The 26,671-nt window shown below is 35.0% G+C and overlaps 1 protein-coding gene across 2 annotated transcripts in view; it reads left to right on the forward strand.

Annotated features, from left to right (window-relative positions):
* Nucleotides 1-26,671, forward strand: part of TMEM135 (transmembrane protein 135) — a 242,447-nt gene that overhangs the window by 98,500 nt on the left and 117,276 nt on the right. For both annotated transcript variants that reach the window (XM_060303876.2, XM_030835860.3), the window contains exon 5: nucleotides 3,015-3,080. In XM_060303876.2, the coding sequence (XP_060159859.1) occupies nucleotides 3,015-3,080 (66 nt within the window). The remainder of the gene's footprint in view (nucleotides 1-3,014; nucleotides 3,081-26,671) is intronic.

Consider the following 26,671-nt stretch of genomic DNA (forward strand, 5'->3'; position numbering starts at 1 on the left):
ACTTTTGGTCCTCAAATATATACAGTAACTAACCTGACCTAGCTGAGGACTCTTAATCACATCACTAGATTAAATAAGGTTTAAAAAGAAACAGGAAGTTGGAAGATGTAATTTAATGTACCTATCATTAAGAATAGAAAAAAATGCGGTGTATCAGTGGTGAGAAGTTCTTTTCCTTTAATAAAGATTTCTGTAAATAATTGTTTCAACATCTAGCTGTATATGCTTTAGTAAAATTCTGTCATAGCAAAGTCATTCATTTATCGCTTGTTTTTTGTTTGCATATGTGAATAACCTTTCTTCCTCCCCATTGGTGGCCTATTTTAGCTCTCTGTGAATTATGCATTGGAATCATATTCATGTTGCGCTGCAATCACAAATTTAGCAGTGTTTGTCCTAAAAGTTTTTTTATTTTCTAACAGCATGTAGATCTCAAACACCAACCCCACGCCCCTCCTTCTTCTAATCCTGTCTCCTAATTCAGAGAGGGAAAGGGAGAGGGAAGGAAAGCATTTGCCTATATCTGGACCATCTCCCATGTAACATAGCTAACAGATTGCTCTGTGTGCTCTTAACCGTCTTCTGCAGGAATGCTCTTCAGTCAGGATCCATTATCCTTCCTGTGTCTGTAACTTCTTCCATCTTACTGACTACTTCTACTAAGCCATTAAAAACTTGTCTTAAGTCTTTTATCCTCAAAATATCCTGTTGTCAATTTTCTCTCAACTCTGCTCTTCCTGGCAACAACTCAGTCTCATTCCTCACTTTTATTGTGAAACTTTTTGAAAGAGTTGACTCTTAACACTGACTTTATATCCTCTTATTCAGTCCTCAACTATGTTCTTACATATACCACTCTATTAAAATTGTAAAGTATTTGACCTCTTTGCAGAACTGGATACTAGGGATTACTTGTTCCTTTAAAAGTTAAAAAAAAAGTTTTGATCAAGGATTTACAAGTAGTTTAAACCGTCAAATAGTATGCTGCAAACTAGTAGAAAAAGAGTAGTACTCTTATTTACTTGTTCCACTGCCTGAGTCCCACAACCCAAAGGCAGCTGCTTGTAACTTTTTCCTTACTTCTTCTGTTATTTGCTTCCTTATAACTAAATTAATATGTTTACACTGCTATTTATGTTACACTGATCACACTGATTTTGTACACATACATCAGTTTCCTTACAGCTTCCTCTAGTTTCTTATCCCTTCTTCACTCTGCATTTCTTTAGATGTGCATTCACTTTTTACATTTAAATTCTCTTTTTTGTTGTTCATATACTAATTCTTAAAAATTTGTTTAGTAGTGCATGCTTTGAATTATATTTTCGATTAATAAAGGTTGGAAATGCATTCCTCTTACACCAGATTGAAAAATAAAAGACATATTGAACAGAGGAACTTGCATCTTCTCTTTTCTCAATCAGACTCTCACGTAATCTTTTTCTTTCAGCCTCATGTGCCATCTTACTTGTCCTTGAACATACCAAACATGATCCTACCTACTGGTCTTTGTACTTACTGCCCATTCTGACTGGAATACTCCTGTTATGGACTGAATATTTGTGTTCCCCAAAATTCATGTCAAAACCCTCTCCCCCCAGTGTTACGGTAATACGAGGTGGGGCCTTTTTGGGAGGTAATTAGGATTAGACGAGGAGCCCTTATGAATGGGATTAGTTCCCTTGTAAGAGTGCAGAGAGAGCTTGCTTCTCTTTGTTCTCTGCCATGTCAGGATACAAACAAGATAGTCATGTAAAATCATCTATAGTAACCAGGAAGCAGGTCCTCATCAGACACCGAATCATGAATGGAAAACAATGTGTTTTCTTCTAAGAGTTTTATAGTTTTAACTCTTACATTTAGTCTTTGGTCTCTTTTGAGTTAATTTTTGTGTATGGTATAAGGTAAGGGTTCAGCTTCATACTTTTGCAGGTATTTTCCCAGCATCATTTGTTAAGAAGACTGTCCTTTCTCCACAGAATGGTCTCGGTACCTTTATAGAATATCATTAGACCATATACAAGGGTTTGTTTCAGGCTCTCTCCTATTTCATTGGCCTATATGTCTGTCTTTATGAGTTATCTTTATGATTACTGTAGCTTTAAAGTAAGTTTTGAAATCAGAAGGTGTGAGTCCTCCAACTTTGTTCCTCTTTTTCAAAGTTATTTTGGCTATTTGGGGTCTTTTGGGTTCCATATGAATTTTAGGATGGATTTTTGTATTTCTATAAAGAAGTCATTGAGATTTTGGTAGGAATAGCATTGACTCTATAGATCATTTTGAATAGTATTGACACCTTAACAATATTACATCTTCCACTTCATGAACACAGGATGTCTTTCCATTTATTTATATGTTTTTAGATCTCTTTCAGCAGTGTTTTATAGTTTTCAATGAACAAGCCTTTTGCTTCTTTGGTTAAATTTATTCCTGTCTTTTATATATATATATATATATATATATATATATATATATATTTGGTGCTATTATAAACAAAATTCTTAAGTTCCTTTTAGAATTGTTCATTGTTAGTGTATAGAAAGCATTAAGTCTTTTCAGGTGTTATTTAATATGTGACATCACTGAATTACTTCATCTTCTGTCAGTATTTCAGTACCAGTCAAGTGATTTGGACTGAAATCAGATGGAAACTAAAAATCAGAATAAATGATAATTTCTGAATTGAATTCCAGTACTAAAGTTTTATTTAATCTTTGTTAACCAAACTAAGTTTTAAACTTATTTAAGTGTGCTAATTTGAAACTATAGGCATTGAGTGATAATAGCAGATCTAAATAACTTTTGAAATATTTCAGTTTGGGCTCTTTATAGCATTAAAATGTTCTGAAAATGATATTTCTGGAGTATAATGTAGAGCTTATTGTGCCTTATTGATGCTTCTCTAGAAGTTCCTAAAAAATGTAATAGTGTTGAATGTTTTGCATTTTGGGGTTGGGATGTACAGTTGAATACAGATTATAGATGATATATTTTTGCTTTTTTTACATTCACAGGCCACAGAAACACTATTTAGAATGGGTGTAGCAAGAGGAACCATCACAACGTTAAGAAATGGAGAAGTAAGATGAGAATTTTGATACAATTATTAATTCTTAATTCATAGTATACTTTTTTAACAAACTGAGAATACCTGATATACAAAGTATTGAGTAAATCTCATCTACAAATCTGTTTCAGTTAAGTCATGTTAGAATCAGATCTTGTGTTGAATATAAATTTCTGAGCCTTTTAATCTTTGGTTACCAATTGTTTTCACTCTTAAAAGAAAATGACATTTAATAATAACTTCTGCAAATATATATATATTTATTGAACATAATCCCATACTTCTTTCTTTCTTCCTATTTTATGTTCTACAGATGTGATACTTCTTTCCTAGCATAAAATAATTTGAAATGTTGATATTTATCACAGAAGGAAGGGTGAAGGGAGGGAGAGAAATGGAATTTAATCTGTTCTTTCTTATAGTTGAGGCTCAATTATGATAGAGTCTAAGTTTAGACTTTTCTAAATATTCCTACCAATTCTTAAAAAAAAAATCTACCTGAAATAAATTTTCATTACCAAATTATTACTGGCCTAATTACCACTCTGTCTGCTTTTTCTTTATTCACTCTCTTACTAAGATATCCTTAGGTTGAGGTTGAATATAATGTCACGTTGCCATGTTCCCTTTTCTATCCTACTAGCAAATATTTATGGATAAAATACAGTACTTTTCATTCTGGAATCAAGTTTTGTGTTATTTAATGTAATATATATATAATTCAATACCCTAAACACTTGAAACTGTATTATTGTGTGATTATAAAATTTATCAGTCAATATATCTGCTTGTTAGGTGAAAATGCACAGTCATTTGGAAATTATATGCCTTTAAATGTTTAATTGTACATATATTGGCAAATTTCTTTGGTATTAATTTGTAATATATATTTTGTCTATGAAAAAATACTTAACTCATCTCCTTGTATTCTCAACAAACTACAGTATGTGGTGCCATTTTGAGAGAAGAAAACATTCCCATTAATAAAGTCAGACATATTTATTTGCCTAAAATGTGTCTAAATGAATTTTAGATTTTAGTTATTACTATGAAATTTTTCATGGAGGTGGTCAGTGAACTTTTGAACTTTATCTTCTTCTATAAAAAGTTTGGGGAAGTAAATGTATGCAAGACAGTTTTGCAGGTAATCTTCTGAGCATATCAACACATATTGCATATGTACATATTTTACTTAATGGAGAGGAAGTAGTTAAAGCAGCTGGCTTTGGATCCATTTCTCCCCCAATTACTGGGGATTGCAACAGGTAACTAACCTGTTTAACAGGTATTAATGTAGGACAGAGTTTATAAGCACTCTCTTGTACACTTTTTCCTTGTGTTTTAAGATCTCTGAAAATGGAATATGTCTTCTAATCAGTGGCGCTTCATAGTCACCATTTACTATTTTTCACATTTTAACACCTCTAAAATTAAGTCTATGATATTTTAGAGTTGATAAAATATGATGATATTTTGTAGATTAAAAAAATACAGAGGGATACATAGTGAAATATTCAGTAAATGGTAGCTAGGATCGACCACAAATTAGTTTTAGTTATTTGACTTTTAGGAAATAGAGAATTAAGACAAAACAAAACAAAGAAATTATTGAATATGTGTAAATGCAAGTGGCATAGATTTTTTGGAGATGGTAGGCTAAGTGCTATGGGAATAGATGATGTAATATGGTTTCCACCTTTAGAGGAGCTTACTCTCTGGTGGAGGAAACAGTGGCATCAATACGTGGGAGAAAAACCTGAAAGAGAGTTAAGGTTGAGTCTGGAAGTAAGTAACTAGAGTCCAGCTTACACTTGGAACGTCCTAAATTTTAGTGTCCGGCCAATAATAAAGAATTACTTTAGAAGTAGGAGATAAACGCAAAGGTTAACAATTTAATGGACTACTTAAAACAGAAGCTGAAATCACCATATTTGTAATGTTAGAAAACTTGTGATATGCTAAGGGAGGAAAGTGGTAAGGAGTTTACTTGTCCTAGGGTTATTTGAAAAATTATTTTAGCTCATTACTGCGAAAATCTCCGTTAAGCAGGGATTAATAAGTAACCCCATGACAGTGATATTAGGTAGGAGGAATAAAGACTGGTATATCCAGATTACAAAGATAGCAGTCTGAGTAAATTTGTGATCTGGATCCTTGATGATGCTGAACTTTGCTTGTCTGTTGTCTTCCCTTCTTTGTGTTCCTGCTTTAAGCCTATATTTTGTCTACCTATTGGACACTTCTGCTTGCATATTTTAAGAAATGTTGAGATCAGAAAACATGGTTCCTTTCTCTGAAAGGAAGAACGTAGTTTTTGAAGGAGTTTGAAATTTATTTTATAAGTTATAATGAATCATTGGAGGATTTAAGCAAAGGAATGATACACTGTCTTTTTAAATCGTCATCATAACTCTGCAAGGGAGAAATTATTATGCCCATTTTGTAGATAAACTGAGTCTCAGAGAAGTTAAACATTTTGCCTGTGATCAAAGAGGTAGGAGGTGAAAGACTTGGGATATGAACCCCAATCTGACTCCAAAGCCCATTCATTCCACTATACAATATAATCTCCCTCAATGTAATTCACTTACTTAGACTAGAGTTTCCTAATCATTCAATTGTCCTATAGTTGGACAGTTGAAAAATAGCAACAGCATAGTAGCTAAGACCTCTGAGATTATGTAATCAGCCATGTTTTTTAATGCATTCTGATTATCACTGTTCTCTTTTCATATGTGTAGAGGTATATGGCTTAAAATGAATAGAAAAAAATATTGACCCTTCACAATTCTGTTTTGTCACTGAATGCCTAACCATGTTGATGTATTCTTTGTACAGTCCTATATATAGGGTAGCTGGATTTTTTTTATTTTGATTAAATTACATAAGCTAAAAAGCAGGTAATTTTGGGGTGGCAGAATTTTTAAAATTTAAATTAAAATTTTTTTATTTTTTAACTTTTTATTTTACATTGGAGTATAGTTGATTAACGATGTGTTAGTTTCAGGTGTACAGCAAAGTGATTCAGTTATACATATACAGGTATCTGTTCTTTTTCAAATTCTTTTCCCATTTAGGTTGTTAATGTAATATTGGGCAGAGTTAATGTGTTTCCTTATTTGGGAAGGCTAACTTGTAAAATTATCACTATCAAAAATAGTTATTGAATGTGCTTGGCTCAAAAATTGTACTTTTAAAATATTTTCAAGAAAGGTACAATCCTGTTTTCAGCCTTCCAGGTACTTATGTATATATAGGGTGAAACAAGTTGTTTGTTAAAAAGATAAAGTTGCTCTCTTAAATTTATGTATTAGAAAAATTATGTACTGTTATTTTATATAACTTGAAACCTGAATAATCCAGAAATTAGTGTTTTTTTGTTAGAGTCTTCTTAATTCAGAGTTTTAAAAGAGAACAAAGTTAAACAGTTCTTTACCATAGGCAGGGGATTTCAAACTCTAGGTCTTAATTAAAGCCTTTACCTTCTGTGTATCAGCTGCCACTGTATATCCATTGAATCACTGAGAGTATGTAATGAAGAAGCTAAATGATTTCTTGTAACCAGTGAGTTGATTCATCTATTATAGCTTTATTAATTTAAAAAAATTCTGTGAATTTTCTAAAGTACAAGCATATCTATCTTCATTTTTTTCAGAATGTTTAATGTTTCATATCTGTGTCTTTATGTTGGAGAGATTCATGAATAGAAGAAAAAATAATCTTTGCCTGTTTGTTCAGTCACCACAAGTATTTATTGAGCACCTTCTATGTTCCTGATGTTGTTTTAGGTGCCTGTGATCTATCAGTAAACAAAACAGACCAATATCCTTGTCTTTGGGGAGCTTATATTCTAGTCCACTGATAGCTTATATTCTAATTATGGAAGAAAATAAAAACGTATAAAGCAACTAGGAAGTAATTACAATTACAAAGCTTCAAAAGAAGATATAAGCAAGTATATGATTTAAAAGTATAAGCAATTTAGATAATGAAGGAACAAACAATAATTAGAATAGGGTAAGTTAGTTCAGAAGATTTCTTAGAAGGTACATCTTAAACTGGGTCTTGGAGAAATTTATGAGCATCATTGAAGAAGAGGTCAAAGGGCATTGCCAATTAGGAGAAACAATATAAAAAGGGACATAGTTGAGAGCTGGGAGAGATGTCTTGATGTAGAATCAAAAAGGAAGGGGGAGGAGGTTGTGGTGTTGAAAGGGAGTAACATTTGTTGAGTGTCTTTTCCAGGCACCTTATAATTACTCAGCTCTTTTATACATCAAAACAGCTTTCCAGTTTAGATCCTTTTATCACCATTTTTTCCAAAGGAGATAGTATTTTTTTTTTTAATCACATTTCCCTGAGAATTTGCTATATGAATGCTATGATGCTGTTTAATCTTGTCGTATAATCAAGAATGAATACTATTTCTTCTTCGCAAGTGGAGAAGGCAGCCTTGTGTGATGTAAAGAGCACTAGGTTGCCTGCCAGTAGACCTGGTTCTCTTCCTGGCATTAATAAGCTAGCTATATGATCTTGGACAATTTACTTACCATCTCACGATTTCAAATTCATACTTTGGAAAATGAATTGATTAAATGATCTTTAAGGTCCTATTCAGCTTTTTTTTTCTTTTTTAAAAATTTTATTTATTTATTTTTGGCCGTGTTGGGTCTTCATTTCTGTGCGAGGGCTTTCTCCAGTTTCGGAGAGCGGGGGCCACTCCTCATCGCGGTGCGTGGGCCTCTCACTGTCGCGGCCTCTCTTGTTGCGGAGCACAAGCTCCAGACGCGCAGGCTTAGTAGTTGTGGCTCACGGGCCTAGTTGCTCCGTGGCATGTGGGATCTTCCCAGACCAGGGCTCGAACCCGTGTCCCCTGCATTGACAGGCAGATTCTCAACCACTGCGCCACCAGGGAAGCCCTATTCAGCTTTAACATTTTCTGCTTCTATGCAGCTTTGTATAGCCTTTCTTTTTTGTGGTTCTCAGCCTTGACTGTGCATGAGAATTGCCCATGGAGCTCTGTAAACTATAGGTGCGTGGGCTCCATCCCCAAAGACTTTGTCCATTAGGTCTAGCCTAGGGCTCCAGTATCTGTATTTATTAAAGCATCTACTGATTTTAATACTTACCCACTATTGTAAATTACTGTTTTAGAGAAGTATTTTTCAATCTTATGTCTTCTGTGAACTCAGGGAATGTACAATTTGAGTTAGACAAAACAGATAAAGAAATAACAAAGAAATCTGAGGTGTATTTAAAGATTTTTATATATAAAGTAGAACACGGTAGCATGGTTTGTTGATGTTTTGGAAAGACGGATGTGGGATTAGACACAGTATTTATTTTTGTTTTATGTTACTGCATGGTATTAGGTATTCTGTATGTTTTATTAGAATGGAAACCTTTTTTTGCCTTTCTGGAGCATGCTTTTTAAATAAGTCATAAAGAATATTTCATTTTTGTGATTGCTGCAGTGAGGCCCTCAGTTTAAGATAAGTATAATCATAAATATCTTTGTATATATAAATACTAGGGCTATATTATCCCCAAATCATGAAGTTCATAATACAATGATATAATTTTTAACAACTTTTTTCATGAATTAAGGAATACTTGAAGAGTCTATGAAATTTAAATATATAATATTTACCCTTAGTCAAAAAGTTAATTCACTATTAAGATATTAAGATATATCTCTAACACTGTTGAAATTATGTTAAAAATTATATTCAGGGCTTCCCTGGTGACGCAGTGGTTGAGAGTCCGCCTGCCGATGCAGGGGATATGGGGGGGGGGTGCCCCGGTCTGGGAAGATCCCACATGCCGCGGAGCGGCTGGACCCGTGAGCCATGGCCGCTGAGCCTGCGCGTCCGGAGCCTGTGCTCCGCAACGGGAGAGGCCACAACAGTGAGAGGCCCGCGTACCGCAAAAAAAAAAAAAAAAAAAATTATATTCAGTTTAATACGATACTTAAACCAAGTATTTTCTTTTTTTGAATGCAAACTCTTTATATAAGGAAACCTAGAAGTAAACTTTTATTTATATTTTTAAAATTGTATCTTTTTTTTCTCAATTAAATTTTTTACACTATTTATCTTTTAATACCACCTGAGGAAATATATGTCTTTAATAAGCAAAGTATTAGTACTTCTTATAGTGAAGTCTCTGAGGCCTAGTGCCTAGTACTATGCCAGTAACTAGTGGCTTGTAAAATCTAATCAAATGAGCAAATACTTATTAAGAGCATCTTAAAGGCAGATGTGACACGTGGCACTGTTATCAGATCTAGAGTCCCTTCCCCGCTCTTTCTTCCCTAAATATTAATTGAGTGCCAGGGACTATGCTAAGTGCTGGGTTTTAACTATAAATAAGGCTAATATGGTTTAAGCTCTCAGCAGTGGCTGAGTCCATAAACCTGCCACTTAGGACCTTGCCATACAGCATCGGCTTCTTTAATTAGGAATAAAAGCATCTACTTCATATATTACTCTGTGAGAAATAAATTTATAAAGCAGCTAGCATAATAACACAAAATAAGCCTGTTAGGATTTAGCCTGTATTAAATGATAGCTATTTGTTATTTAATTAAATATGATGAAGTATTTTCTATATTGGAGTGAGTATATGGGCATCTCTGGATTGTGGTTATTTATAACAGAGTGTGAACTAACAGTTGGTAATGAAAGACAGATATTTTGGGTCCATAGCTATGCTAATAGCAATGTTACTGGTACTTTTAAATGGTCATATGGGACTCAAGATATTTGGGTCAGCATATATTACCAGTGCCCTCTGCTGTCTAGTGCCAGTAGCTCAGTAATACACAGTATATGTTTAGTTACAGACTTTAAGTGCACTACTCAATCCAATTCTGTTGATCATGATTTTGTTTCTATATGTAGAATAAATATAGCAAGGGGAAGTGCAATGGTAGAAAAACTGACATATACAAGTAGACATAAGAATCCTATTAAAAAAACAGAGTAAAGTCATTATGTAGTGAAAACTTAGATAATTCCAAGATAATTCTAAGTCTTAGTTGGGCAAAATTCCCATTGAGAATGACTAGACACTGACCTCCCAGAAATGCAGACCAAGGCTCAGTTGACCCTGTTAAGGAAAATTGGATTATCTCTTCTGTGATAAGACCTCTGATTTATGTATTGTATTTTATAAGGAAGAAAATATTAAGATACTTTACACATGTCTATTGCCATTGAAATATACTCTTTGTTAACTTGACTAGTTTCCTCTCATATCCCCATATCACTAAGGGAAAAAAAAAAAAAAGAATTCTGACCACTTTAGAGTGTTCACAAATAATGTCTGCGAGTTTATTGTTTTGTTCTTCTGGGAGTGATTTCCTCATTCTAAACATGTTGATAAACCATACCAATACAGTTGGACCTCAGTATCCATGGTTTCTGCATCCGCATATATGTAGGGCTGACTGTACTAGGGCCATTTTATTTAAGGAACTTGAGCATCTGTGGATTTTGGTATCCGTGGTGGTTCTGGAACCAATCCCCCAAGGATATTGACAGATGACTGTAATCTATTAGAATTTAGCCTAGAAAAGTTATTATGATGTTTTTCCTTTCAAGAAGCAAGTAGAATATAGCTTTAAAAAAAACCCCAAAAAACACATATGGGGAAAATGGATAACATCCTGAGAAGGAGAAACGAAATAATTATGGATCTAGAAAAAGGTTAAAGCCTAGGGAGTATTTATAATAAGCAAGGTATATACAAAGAAATCCCAAACCTATCTCTGATGAGGTGGGAAGAAATGAGTTTTGATCGCAGGACAGAAAGTTTGAGATAACTGGAGCCACTGGTCATGATTTCAAGGTGGCGCAACATTAAGAGACTTCAAAGAGGTTGTAGGTCTGCCATCTTGCTCATTTTATAAAAGTTGTATTTCTTATTAGCCATCAATCTGGATGGTATAGGTAGTGCCAGAGGCAGAAGACTGGTCTAAGTAACATCTTCATATTTTTTTTTTCAGTTTTCCAATTCCATGAAACAAAACAACATGTTATATTTTGGCAGGTGCTTAGAAAATTTAGAATCCATGCCAGTGGCATTGTAAAACATTGGGCTTCAGAATTTATATTTTATTCTTCCTGGAATATTTTGTCTTTGTTACTAAATCTACTTTAAATGGCTCATCATGTTATGTGCTGTGGCATTATTTCATATTCTTGGTGAACAGTTTATTTGGAAAATTCTGGTGCAAAGAAGGCCAAGGGCCAAAGTAAGGTTTTAAAAACATCAGATCACAGTGTTTAAGCTTGGTGGCCTTGTCTATACCAATTCTGTATGTGCCTTTCTATACTGAGATAATTATCTTTCAAAATGCCCTGACTTTCTTCATAATAATAACTCTGCTTTTGATTTAAATACAAAAATAAATGTGCCATAATTTTGTCCTTAAACAAAACAAACAATATCTGGATAATATCTGGAACTATGGAACACTTAGGTTTTATTTTTCAAAAATTGGAAGGGTTCTTAAGATAACATCAGTTTGTTTTGATCCTAATAGGAAGAGCTTTAGGCCAGGAAAGCAATTATTTCCACATGGGTAAGGCCAGTTCCAACTACCTCCCCACTGAACTGAAACTTGCCTACTTTGGTTATATAGCTAAATGTGGTTGAGAGCATTAAAAATGCAGGCCCTCTTTTAAAAATAAAGTCTTTAGACATACAGAAAATGTTTCTTTGTACAAAGCATACCACAGGAATTTTGTGTGTAGTATTGGGGTGAGTTCAGCAGCAAGTAATTTAAACATTTTGAATTTCCAAAGAAATTCAATTTTTTACACATACGTGTGTCCAAATATAATTTTTACCATTTTGTTTGTACATCATTTTTTCCTTTCTTTGTTGACTCTTGGCTGTGTTCTCAATAGATGAGTTTGCTATGTAGAGACAAGTATTGTTTGTGGTGGTTCAGTAGGGATGTGGCAGATCAGAAAAGAGAGGATTTGTGTTAAATGATGTGGTTGGTCTTTCTGGTGCTCAGTCCTGATCCTAACACTATGAATCACTTCATTAGCATAACAGACACTCCTGTCACTCAGGAAATTCCAAAGGTGTTTCAAGCTGTGTATCAGGAACTGGGAACAAAGTGCAGATATACTCTTTATTATAGCACAATCTACAGATTTGCTTTTTCTGAAATTTTCATATGTATGGAATTATACAGTATATACTCTTTCATTTCTGACTTCTTTCACTTAGCATGTTTTTGAGTTTCCTCCATATCAGTTTTTTTCCCCTTTTCATGACTGAATAGTATTCTCTTGTATGGATAATATTTTGTTGATCTGTTAACCAGTTAACGAACATTTGGATAGTTTCCAGTTTGGGGCTATTATGAATAATACTTCTGTGAGCATTTGCATAGAAGTCTTTGTGTTGACATATGTTTTAATGTCTCTTGGGTTGATATCTAAGAGTGGAATTGCTAGGTCATATGAGTAACTTTTAAAGAAAAAGTGGCTGTATCATTTTACATTCCCAGTGGCAATGGACAGGAGGCCAGTTTGTCAGCATCTTTGTCAACATTTGGTATTGTCAGTCTTTTTGATTATAGCCATTCTAGAATTATGTTGCAGTATCTCATTGTGGTTCCCTATTGACTAATGATGTTGGGTATCTTTTCATGTGCTTATTAGTCATTTGTATATCGTTGATGAAATGTCTGTTAAAATCTTTTGCCCAGTTTTATATTGTTTGTTTCTCACTGTTGAGTTGTAGGAGGTGATTTAAAAAAAAAAAAATCTGGATACAAATCTCTCATTAAATATATGATCTGAAAATACTTTTTCTCAGTCTGTGGCCCATCTTTCTAAGTAGTGCTCTTTGAAAAGTTCTAAATTTTGATGAAGTTCAGTTCTTTTTTTTTTTGTTTGTATCATATCCAAGAAATCTTTTCTAACCTAACCCAGGGTCACAAAGATTTTCTCCTGTGTTTTCTTCTAAAAGTTTTATAATCTTTGGTTTTACATTTAGATCTGTGATCCGTTTTGAGTTGGCTTTTGCATACAGTGTGAGGCAAAGTTTCATCTATTTATTTTGCATATGGATATCCAATTGTCCCAGCAGTATTTGTTGAAAGAACTCTTTTTTGCCTGTTGAATTGCTTTGACACCTTTGTCACAAATCAGTTGACTATAAATGTTAGGGTTTTATTTCTGGAAATTTTGTGGTTCTGGTTCTGCTAAGATGGAGGAAACACAGCCTATCTCTCCTACTGATTACAACTAAAAACTTTGAAAAGAATACATAAAGCAACTATCTGAGATCTCTATATAGAGTAAATAATCACAGGAGGTTTGGGGAAGGAGGTCAAAACTGGACATGTGACTGATAGCAGTGAGTTTCCTTTTCCCTTCCACCTACCATCCTTTATCTCCTGGCTTGGACTCTAGGGACTTTCCTATTCTTGATCCCCACAATGGATCCAGGCAGAAAAAGCTCTAAGAGAAAACCCCTCTTCCTCTGTGTATGGTCAGAGAACTGGAAAGGAGGACCCCTGCATAAGGAGACTGTGCAGAAAATCACCATTTTCTTTCTGTTTTATAGTTTGGTTTTATTTTTCTGGTGGGACAGCAGCGCAGGCCCCAATCATGAGGCTGTCCTCCAGTGGTGGTGGCAGTAGTGGCAGTGCCGCTATGCAGCCATTTATAACTGAAAGGTAATCTTCCTCTTTGACCAGAGAAACTGGAAAAAGGGACTCCTGTAGTCCAACGAGTGTGGAGACAGTATTTGTTATTTTTCACTTCCTTTTTTTCCTTGACACTTTACCCCTGAGGTAGTTGTAATTGCAGGAGACATGTGACGGAATGGGGAACCAAAAAACCCAATGTAGACAGAGGATTGAGAAAAGGGACATGGGAGACAGACTGCGGGGAAAACCATGGAGAGGCAGGAGATAGAGAAAAAGATGACCTAAATCTGTGTATGAAGTCTGAAATTCACTCCTGAGGTAAGCATGTGTGGAACTTATTTGAGGAAGCATTAAAGCTTTGAGAACTAAACTATAGCATAGACCACTGCCCTTTGGTGGCACATGTGGGGAGAGACTGAATAGCACTGAAAAGACTTGGGAAACTGAAAATGGTATTGAAACCACAGCCCACAGACGGTGGGTTGGGACTTGTGGTTGGAACATAACAGGGTTGATTGCCTACAACAATGACAAAACAGCAATAAAAACAACAACAAATCAGTTCTACAGAGGACCAAGAGTCTTTAACATGATTAAGAGTATCAAAATACAAGTCTCAAGTCTCCAAAAGTATTTGACATACCAAGAACTAGGGAGATCATAACCAATTGTCGGGAAAACAGTGATCAACAGGTACCAATTCTGCAATTACTTCGATGTTGGAATTACAATAAAAAGTTCTCAGAGCAGCTATTATAACCCTGTGTAAACACTGTAAAACACTGTGTAACCCTGTGTAAAAGTGTGTAAGCACTTCTGAAATGAATGGAAAGATTGAAGTTCCCAGACAAGAAAAAGAAACTGTAAAAAGAACCAAATTGAAATTTGGGGACAGAAAATTAAAATAACTCAAATATTAATATTAAATGTTAAAATAACTAAATATTCGTGAGATGATTTCAATAGCAGAGTGAAGATAGAGGAAAGAAAAGTTGAAGAAAGCTCGATAGTAATGGTACGATCTGAACAATAAGGAAAAACTGAAGAAAATGAACAGAGCTTAAGGACCTGAAGGACAATAGCAAAGGTCTAACATTTGTGTCATAAATGTCCTAGAGGAGAAGACAAAGGGATTGGTGAAGAAAAAATATTTGAAGAAATAATGGCTGCCAACTTCCAAATTTAGTGGACATACATTTACACATTCATAAAGCTTAGTGAACCCGTACGAGTCTAAACATTGTATGATTCCATTTATATGACATTCTGCAAAAGCCCAAACTGTAGGGGATGGGAGAACAGATCACTGGTTGCCTGAGATTGAAGGTGGAAGAGTTGATTACAGAAGGACAAAACAAAAGAATATTTTTGGTGATGGAACTATTCTGTATCATGATACTGGGTGGTAGTACACGACTCTGTGAGTTTTCAGAACCCTTTAAACTAAATTTCACTGTATGTGAAGTAAAAGATTGAAAAAGTAATGCTTAAAACAACAAAAAAATGTGTATTGGAAGACAGTACCATTACTGTTGAAGATTAAGGAGCATAAATAATGAAGGAGGCTAGTTCGACAAATTATTTTTCTCCTTTGGCTTCTTTCAGGATTTTTTCCTTATCTTTGATTTTCTCTAGTTTGAAAATGATATGCCTAGGTGTAGTTTTTTTGGCATTTATCCTGCCTAATTTTCTCTGAGCTTGCTGAATTTATTATTTGGTGTCTGACATTAATTTGGGGAAGTTCTCAGTCATTGTTGCAGGTATTTCCTCTGTTCCTTTTTTCTTCTTCTTCTGGTATCACCATTATGTGAATGTTATGCCTTCTGTGGTTGTCCACAGTCCTTGGATATTCTGTTCTGGTTTTTTTTTTTTTTTCCAGTCTTCTCTTTGCTTTTCAGTTTTTGGCGTTTTCTACTGATACATCCTCAAGCTCAGAGATTCTTTCCTCAGCCATGTCCTATCTGCTAATAAGCCTATGAAAGGCATTCTTCATTTCTGTTACAGTGTGTGTTTGTTTGTTTTTTAAATCTCTAGCATTTCTTGTTGGTTCTTTCTTAGGATTTCCATCTCTCTGCTTACATTGCCCATCTGTTTTTACCTGCTGTCTACTTTGTGCATTAGAGCCCTTAGCATATTAATCATAGTTGTTTTGAATTCCTGGTTTGATAATTCCAACATGTGTTTGGTTCTGATGCTTGCTTTGTTTCTTCAAACTGTGCTTTTTGCCTTTTAGCACGTTTTGTAATTTTTTTTTTTTTTTTTGCGGTACGCGGGCCTCTCACTGTTGTGGCCTCTCCCCTTGCGGAGCACAGGCTCCGGACGCGCAGGCTCAGCGGCCATGGCTCATGGGCCTAGCCGCTCCACGGCATGTGGGATCTTCCCGGACCGGGGCACGAACCCGTGTCCCCTGCATCAGCAGGCGGACTCTCAACCACTGCGCCACCAGGGAAGCCCTGTAATTTTTTTAAAATTAATTTTTATTGGAGTATAGTTGATTCACAATGTTGTGTTATGTTTTGTAATTTTTTTTTTGATAGTTGGACATGGTGTACTGGATAAAAGGGAACTGCTGTAAATAGGACTTCAGTGACGTGATGATGAGGTATTGCAGGAAGGGAAGCAGTTTATAGTCCTATGGTTTGGTCTCAGTCTTCTAGTGAGCCTATGTCTCTGCACTGTGAACTTTGCAGGTGTTTCTCAGTTGTTTTCAACTCACGTAGGTGGGGCAGGATGGCTAAAGTAGGCTGGAGTTGGGTTATTCCAGACCAATTAGGCTCTCATAATACCCCAGCAGGTTAGGCTCTAGTTAACTAGTTTCCCCTGAAGGCAGGTCTTATTAAGAACAGAATGCTCTGGCTTATTTGAAAATGGTTCCTTTTCCCTTCTCCCTGCTTGGAAGCACAGGAGATTTTTCTCTGATATTTACTTGGAGAACCTACTTAAGCTCCTGGAGGTAAAACTCACAAAAGTGTGAGGGTCCCCTTATGACCGGTGTTTTTAACTCAAATTTGTCCACACTGAGCCTCCTGCAGTTCAGTCAGTTACAGTTCAGGTTTTCCTACTCTGGCAATGGTCGCCATGGTTTCTACTCTGAGTCTCTACTGAGGTAAGCTGTGACTCTCGTATTTGTTAGTCTGTTTCTCCAGTCTTGGGGGAAGTGGTTTGCCCTGTCTCCAAGAAGAGTTGTTGGATTTTTGGTTTGTTCAGCTTTTTAATTGTTAGGTTGGGGGTGGTAACTTCCAAGTTCCTCACACGTGGAACTGTAAGTCCCCCAGATTCATTTCTACATGATATTGAAGTATTCAATTCCTTTTCAACTAAGTTTCCAATTTTTATTTTAAAGAGAAGGTTGGTAACATGGAGTGTCTTTGGAATGGGAGTAATAAGCTTTAATATCTTTTGTAAAGCCCAAGAAAGAAGTTGAAAAGCATTTGTCAAAAATAAAAATTCAGAACAGAATTTTGAATATGTAATGATACTTAATAGTATTAAAATAAAGTCTTCTTTTGATGCACACTTTGCAAATTTACATGTTAAAATGAAATATATGTGTATGTTTTGTATTTCCTATTAATAGTAGGTATATACAATGTGCATTTTGTGACCCACAAGGTATTTTTTTTTAATTCTATATTCAAACTAGGTGGAGGAAAATAAAAGTGCTTTCTTGTATGTGTGTTTAAGTTACGGTTTCTTGTTCATTGTTCAGATTTGTGATACTGGGTAGAGGTTGTACATGTGAAGTTGAAAACCAGGTGGATTATGTGGAGGACTACAGACTCAAGAATTCCCAGTTAGTGAGCTTTTAACTCCAGATCTTTTAGCTCTGACAGCTGTATTAAAGCATTGTTGATCTTGCATTTCAAAAATATTGATTCTGCTGCCTTAAGAGCTGTGTTTAGCTTTAGTTTGCGTGGGTTTTGTCGAGACTATTTTGGCAGTTATATTTAGTATTTTTTAAAAACCATTGCGTTATATTTTCACCTAAATGTTAAGTAGAAGAAAACCCTTGAAAAGAAAATCAAGTTATATACTAGGTATAGTCTTTTCTGTAGTTTTCTTAAACGTGGTTTATTACTAAGGCACAAATACAGAGTAACAAACGTGGTAAGACCAGTTGTTCTCAAAGAATTACGGTAAAAGCATATGAAGGTGTTTTCCTTTTCTGGTGCTACCTGGGGCGTGCAACGCTATGGGAAAGGAAACACCCAGACTTTGCAGAAAATATGACAACCCCTTCTTATCACCACCATTGCCAAAGAAAAAAAGATGTTAGCTTACCTCACAGAATGCTAAAAAGCAGATGGTAATAGCTATTTGTACCATGCCAAAAGGTAATGAAAGATTCAGTAGCAAGTAAATATTTGTTGCAAACAAACTCTGTGCCCCTTCCCGTTTCTTCCACTTTTCATGTTTGGATCCTACTCATTCCTCAAGTGAGACCTATCTCAATTGCTACCTCCTCTGTGAAGCATGCTTTGCTTTCCCCAGCTGGAAGTCATTTTTCCTTTTTCTGCAATATCACAGCACAGTATTTATACTCTCTAAAAGCCTTCAGTATTTCCTGCATGTACGTTTGTTGTTTAGTTACTTGCCTTATGTTTCTGGCTAGATTTTAAGTTCCTTAAGGACGGTTTTTGTGTCTAATTTTCCTTTGTATTCTGGATGACACTAGGTACATAATTCCAGTTTATGTTTAATGAGTTAATAAAGACAAATTGACAATAAATTAAGAGGAGAAAACTAAAAATGAAAGTCCTCTCTTGTAGGTACGTTTGGTTAGGTTTCAGTTTCTTGTTCACTGCATGGATTTGTGATATTAGGTGGAAGGCTGTTCAATATAGTCTTAATAATCACATCTACCTGTTGTGATATGATTAAAATGGTAGCACCATAATCAGGGTTCTGTGAATTGTAGGTGATGAGAGATATTGTCTGTGGGCAGGAGTTTGAGTCTCCTTAAATCTTCAACACCTAGGCCCGTGGCACATATAATTTCTATTTGCTTTTGTATTTTTACTATGTTTGATTATTAAAACAATTGATTTTAATGTTAATGTGATGGGAGTGCCTGAAGGTACTTTGCATCACTTGCTGCTTATTGATTATTTTACTTAATGAAAATTAGATTTGCTTTAGGAAATATTTTTTCTTTAGAAAATTATGTTTTTAGACTGTGTTCTAGACACAGGGAATGTAATGATAAATGACATAACCCATGCTTTCACGGATCTCACTTTTTAAAGTATAGGTTCATTTGGGTTTCTTTTAATTTTTCTCTTGAATACTTAGTGTTAAATGTTATAAATGTGTTTTTTTGTTAAATAGTTTACTTTCATATGGAATGTAAGTAAAATTAATATTTGGTTTTACTGTGGTATTTGATGGAAATTTTCTCTATCATATGCACAGGATCTACTAAGGTTTAATTACTTCTAATCCTAATAGAACATAGTTGTATAGAGTTTTAGGGAAGGGCAAGGGAAAACTGCTATTGCTTGAAGCTAAAAGCTCTATTGTGCCTGAATTGTAGCTGTCTAAATGACTGATGTTTCTTTTCAGTTGGCATGGTTCAGTCATCATTAAAATTTGTCACCTCTATAGTCCATAGTAAAGTTAAAGGCAAGTAAAATTTAGTTCTTAATGTTTTTAATTTCAGAGTACTTTTTTAAAAAAGGGCATTATAGTTAAATCATCTCATAAAAAGTAAACTTTTCTATAGGAGGATTTCTTAGGATAACTGAAGTGTATGCAGTGACACTGAAACTTGCAAATCACATTATTTTCTGTATGCTATTTCTGTATTAACACTATTGTTTAAAAATCCCAAAAGAGCTTGATTAATCTTAATCTGTTTTCTAAAAGCAAATTTAGTGAACATTCTCTAAATAGAAAAAAATTTACAATGTATCTTTCAAATATTTTAGAATCTTTTAAACTCAAAAAGTACTTTGTGTCACAGTTATTTCATCTGTTCTTTTGGAAAATTACTTAAGAGAATTCTATCTCAATCAACTATACCTCAATAAAACTGGAAGGAAAAAATACACTGGAAGTAGTTCTGTTAAAAAGGATGAAGATAGGGGCTTCCCTGGTGGCGCAGTGGCTGAGAGTCCGCCTGCCGATGCAGGGGATACGGGTTCGTGCCCCGGTCCGGGAAGATCCCACATGCCGCGGAGCGGCTGGGCCCGTGAGCCATGGCTGCTGAGCCTGCGCGACCGGAGCCTGTGCTCCGCTAAGGGGAGAGGCCACAACAGTGAGAGGCCCGTGTACCGCAAAAAAAAAAAAAAAAGGATGAAGATAAAAAAAAAAAAAAATAGCTCAAGGAATGCATTTTGCATGCACTTTTAGGCATCATTAAGAGAGAATGAGGAAGGAAGTGTGGGAGGAGCCTTCCAGAAGCCTATAGATTATGCCAGGAGGGAAGGTCTCTGCTCCTGCATAAAAGCCCTCAGCCCCAGTTGATCTGAAAACCTTAACAACTCCCTTCCTGCCAGGGTCACAGGCAACCTATAAAAGGTACCATCCCCATGATGCCTCTACGAACTCTGGACTCTCCTTGGATTCTGTCTCCTAGACCCAGTTGAGTTCTGACTGTCTTTCTTTGCAGATGCTTCACTCCAGAACAGTGGTATTTCAAACAGTCCCTTGCTTCTCGGCTTCTTTCACCCAAGACTCGGACTCTTTGACCCCCCTGCCCCATGCTCAACTCAGCCGTACCTGCCTGGGAGGGGAGGCCAGTTGCTTTATATCACTCAAATCACAAGTCATTAGTAACTATCAATTTATTATTAAGTATAATAACATCAACTACCTTCATCGACATAGCTCTACATAGCATAGGAGGCGCTTTCCTATCTCTTTTGGTCATCACAAGCACGCTTGGCATGGACAGAACAGGTTTTATTCATATTCCCATTTGGTGGAAGAAGAAACTGAGGTTCTGACGAGTTAAGTGTCGTGCTCAAAATATGGATGTGGGATTAAGATCCAGGTACCTGGCATACAAAGTCAGTGCTTATTATTACTTTCCTCCCTACTGTGTGCTTAGCACTAGGCTAAGTCACCAGGACACGGTACAAACTCAAATGCGTGTGCCCTTCACTGAGGTTGATAATGACTGACAGCCATTAATGTTTTCACCCCAGGAGTACTGAGAACACCAGAAGATGCCAATTTCTTAAGCCATTACTGTGAAGCTGGGAAAAAAAGAACAGTTACATGAATATCATATATGTTCTATAAAAACAATTTAATTTCAGATAAACTTTCTGTTTGGTATTACCTCCATAATTGGGTTAACTATTTATTTTTTAATTCAACAAAGTTTTTAACCTTCAGTAGTAGTAGAGGATGCCTTTAATGGTTGCTTTTTGAAAACTGCACAGTGAGGAATTAATCTGTAGTTTTGCCTGACAGATGGCTTTTAGGTAAGAATTTCATAGAAGTATCTGATTACTTTAGGTCTTTAAAAACAGCAGTGATACAGAATGATTTTTAGGAAATTACTGTTTAGTCCACTTAGTAAATGAAGGAGTTTCTAATGCTAAAAGTATGTTTCAACATACAGATGGCAAAAAAACACATGAAAAGTTGTTCAACATCACTGATTATCAGAGAAATGCAAATCAAAACTACAATGAGGTATCACCTCACACCAATCAGAATGGCCATCATCAAAAAGTCTACAAACAGTAAATGCTGGAGAGGGTGTGGAGAAAAGGGGACCCTCCCACACTGTTGGTGGGAATGTAAATTTGTACAACCGCTATGGAGAACAGTATGGAGGTTCCTTAAAAAACTAAAAATAGAAGTACCATATGATCCAGCAATCCCACTACTGGGCATATACCCTGAGAAAACCATAATTCAAAAAGACACATGCACCCCAATGTTCACTGCAGCACTATTTACAATCGCCAGGTCATGGAAGCCACCTAAATGTCCATCAATGGGGGAATGGATAAAGAAGATGTGGTACATATATACAATGGAATATTACTCAGCCATAAAAAATGAAATAATGCCATTTGCAGTAACATAGATGGACCTAGAGATTATCATACTAAGTGAAGCGAGTCAGAGAAAGATAAATAATCATATGATAATCACTCTTATGTGGAGTCTAATTTAAAAATGATACAAATGAACATATTTACAAAACAGAAACAGACTTTACAGACATCAAAAACAAACTTAAGGGAAAGGGGAAAGGTTGCGGGGGGAGGGATAAATCAGGAGCTTGGGATAAACATACGCTCACTACTATATATAAGATAACCAACAAGGACCTACTGTATAGCACAGGGAACTCTACTCAGTGTTCTGTGATAACCTATATGAGAAAAGAATCTGAAAAAGAAAGACTATGTGTATATATAACTGAATCACTTTGCTATATACCTGAAACTTACACATTATAAATCAACCATACTCCAATAAAATTAAAATTAAAAAAAGTATGTTTCAGAAACTGTACACATGATAAATTGTATTGTGTTTAAGTATATTTTTAGCATTAAATTCTCTCTCTCTTTTTTTTCCCCTTAAATATTCTTGTGTTATATCAGGAGCTTTACCTATAATGAAATTATTTTTATTCTGTATGTATTGCTTCCTGTGTTGAATAACTGTTGCTTCTGGCCCAATGGCTGGAATGTGGTATATGCTTTTAATAAAAGGTGGTTGTTAAACACTTTCATGAGGGAACATTAATTTATAAGATTTTAAAATACCCAGGAGAAAAGTATTAATACACATTGGTTTACCACTCTTTATGAAAACTCAGTAGGCAGACATCCTCTTTGCTAAATAAAAAGTTTAGAGTGCCATTTATTACATTACGAAAGGATTTTTCTGATAAGAATTTGAATGGTTAGCCTCAGAATGCTCATTTAACTTTATACATATATTTATAAACAAGTATTTCTACTTTGTAAGTAGGAAAACAAAGATTTATAAAATTATGATTTTCTTTGGGAAACATTGTGAAACTCAGTAATTTGAGTCACTCAATTTATGGACCAATATTTTTCACTCAGTGATATGTTACTTTTAGGTTTAAAATTGGTGTAGGAGTGAATAGAAAATTATTTTATAAAACAAGAGAGGGAAAAAAATTAAGGATAAAAACCCAGTGTTTAAAGATGATGTACTGGAAAATGTGGTTATTATCGTATGGTTAGTATTATGGATACTTTGTTTTCCTGGTGTATAATTAAATGAGTCTTAGCCAAAATAATAGTTTGACCAAATGCTTATACGATTAGTTAAGAATATTTTATCCTGTTGGGTTCTCAAACTTTTTCGGACTTTGAGATTTTAAATGTTTAGAAATGTTAATGCTTGGTTTGTGTCTCAAAGGGAGATATGTCAAACCAACTAAGAGTTCATTAATAAAACTCTTATAATTTATTTCCCACAGAGATTTGGCTTGAATTTATATGTTAGAGGTTACATAGAAATACTTCATAGAAAGTCTCTGAGGTAAAGACACTACATTAGAGGGGCCAGGTAGGGAAAGCGTGTATATACCAAATTGACTGAGTGGAGTACCTGTGGCCAGATTCTGATTGATGTGTTCACGTGAAATGAAAACAGGGAATGGGAAAACAGTTACTGTCTGACATAAAGTATTGTGGTTGGGTTGGAACTGCCAAATCTAAGAGATCCTGTTGAACTCAATGTAACCCTCCCATGGGCTTTGCAGATTTTTCATATCTTGACCTTAACTGCCATGGAGCCTCAAACCACCCTTTCTTTGAGCCCAATCAGAATGTGGTCTGTTGTAATGACTGCAGTAAGATGACCTGAAACATGCTGTGTATATGTGTGTTTCTGTGTGCACGCGTGTGTGCATGTAATTCCATTTGATTTGCTTTATGCTTATAGTACTTTGACTATTGAGAATCTTTTGGTGGTATTTTACAATGTTAGATTTCAAAGATTGGAGCATTTTTCAGCCAAACTATAAAACTAAAGGAAATGTCTAGTCACCATACTGTTTCAACAACTTCTTATTGTTTGCGGTAAAATAAACAAAGTCAGATCCCTTTACCATTCATTCATCTAGCACAAAATATTACTTATGCCTGGCTAGAGGCTGTTTATTTGCCATTCTTTAGAAGTTAAACCTTCTTAGGCTGTGTTATACTTTGAGACTCAGTTAATGTCTATATCTGACTTTGTTTAGAAAGAATGCTTTGTATTTATGTTATAGGATATTTTGCTAAATAAGGTTGTTTATTCAGAATTCCCTGCTACAAGTTCAGAGTTAAACAATGAGGGGGAGTATCATCACAGACTCCTCTTTGTTGTGATGATGAAATTTAGCGGATAACTAAGTGGTGTTGGGATGCCTGTTTCTTTAGAGTGTTGTAGAAAGGGAGCCCGTGCAGTTTACAGTCATCTTTTTGTTCATCCCCCACCCCTAATCTCATACAGGGGCTTTTATAAAAGGAAAAAAAAAAGATCATGGAATTTTTCTAGGTTAATTGAATTGAGCTGATTTGAAGTCAAAACTGAAAAAATAAGTTATAGTCTAGCATTCTGTGTTTTTTTAATCACTCTTTAATGTTTCCATTGGATTTTGAAAGTAATATATGCTATCTGACCTTTTCAAGGCATGTAGAAATGTATAAAGGGAAAAATGTCCCCTTTTTTCACTCTTTTTCATTCTCACCCTCTGGAGTAACCACTATTAACTGTCTGATGTTGTAGTCTTCTTGACTGTTTTGTATTCATCATCATGTGTAAGCATATATCTATATGAACACGGAAAAAGACTGTACGTTACGTATCTGTTTGAACAATAAAATAGGATCATACACATTCTGCATATTACCTTTTTCACATGTAAGTAGATCATGAATATCCTTCCAATTGATACATATGCCAATCCAACTTACTCACGATAACTGTTGTATAATTATTGTGTAGTACAGATTCACCATCATTTATTTACTCATTCTCTTATAGTTGAACATTTGGTTTGTTTTCAATATTTTATTTTTGTTAAAATATTTTAATGGTAAAATGAGCATCCTTGAGCACATACTCTTAGGCACTTTTGCTTATTCTTATGTTGGATAGATTTCTGGAGGAAGAATTGCTGGGTCAAGGGTTAGGACTAGTCTATATACCGGCACACATTATGGGAATGTTCCTTGTCTCACACCTTTGCCAACAATGGCACTTAATCTTTGGCCTTTTTAAACAAGTTTTAAAAAAGGTCACTGTTTTCACCCTTCTCTTTAACTTTAAACTGATTGTTAGGTTTCTTGAATTGTTCCTCTGATTTGTAACTTTTATTGACGGTTTACAAAGAATACAGGCTATAGTCAGAGATTTCACTGAAGAAATGAGAAATGGTAACAATGGTAGTTTCTTGGCATCTTAGAAAACTTCTCTCTGTAACCTTAATATTTATTTTTACTGTTCAAAGGTGAATCAAGCTTGTTATGTTCATGCTGGAGGATCAAATCACTTTTGTTAATATTTATATTTCTATAGTTTATACTAAGCTTGAAGCTTTAGAAGATGAATGGTGAAAAATGAGATAGTATGATAGCACACTTCCAAAACTACTAAGTTAATGAAACTTAATAGATTCTTTTTATCTTTTCTTTTTAAAATTTCTAGTCTTATTTGGTTTTTTAAACTAGGGGACAGTAAACTCTCCAGGGCAAGATTGTATCTTCTACTTCCGTGTTTTGCCTCCACAGAATCTTGATGTCCTGTAGTAAGGATTTACTGTTTTTTAGATTGACTTACAATCCATTATTTGACATCGGACACTGATTTACCCTGTAAATTCATGACGGGAATATCTTTATTGAAAAAGTTTCAAACATTCATATTCAAAGAAGTCAAGTCTTACTTAATGGTATTTTTTTCCCAACCATGGTCAGCTGCCTGAGAAGGCAAATTATTAATTTTGCAAAATATTTTTATGGCCAGTTTTGAGTCTCGGTTAACTGCAACCCTCTGCTATTCCCCCATCTTTAAAATATTTTTCTTCAGTACTGTTTTCTGATGGCTCCTGTAGTTTGCCCAGGGGATTCAAACTAATCTTATGAACATCCTATGAAGACTATATTATGAATATAAATTTGCTGCAGAAGGTACTACAACCTAAAATAAATTCTAATGCAAATGCAAACTCTACAGTTAAAATTATACACACATGTATTTTATATGCCTTCTTGCTTGAGTTTAACTTTTTTGTATACATTTTCCCCTACGTATTCTATTCCATGCTAGTCTCTTTTCCTTAATTTGGTATTGCTTTTAAATTTTTTCTGTATATTATCTCATTAGCTTCCTAAGTTCTCAGAGGTCACAAACTATCTTTGTCATTCTTTGAATTATATAAAAATGTATATTTTTCCAGTGCAATATATTCTTTCCATGATTGCATAAAGTAGAAAAATGTTATTTTTAAAAAAGTCTTATTAGATGGTGCCCTACTTTTTTAAGGCTTAACCAGTCCCATGCACAGGATTATTACCTATCATATACCAGCTGTACTCATGACCTTTCTCATGCTTCCCTTCTAGGAATCCCAAGCATTCCCAGCCACATAGTAATCATTATAAACACATTAAGAGTTTGGGTAGTGATGGGGATGGTAGATAGAATATCTCAGTGGGCAGCATCCCTCTGATAACGTTTGTTTGATAAAAATATTTATAGGACTGGGAAGTATGCATTCTGAAACTGCTATTAAAATAAGATTTAAAAAGTCATTTTGAAAGGCCAAAGACAGAGCAGCAGATCCAGATTTTCTTTTCAATTCAATCATGTCGAACAAGGAACTGCTATTTTAATACTTTTGAATCTACTGATTCCTAAGAGAGCTGTGTTACAAAAATCTCATTTACTTTATTTTGTAAACTTGTCAGATAGGGCCCAAATTGATTTACCCC

The sequence above is a fragment of the Globicephala melas genome, chromosome 8, assembly GCF_963455315.2.
Source record: "Globicephala melas chromosome 8, mGloMel1.2, whole genome shotgun sequence".
NCBI lineage: Eukaryota > Metazoa > Chordata > Mammalia > Artiodactyla > Delphinidae > Globicephala > Globicephala melas.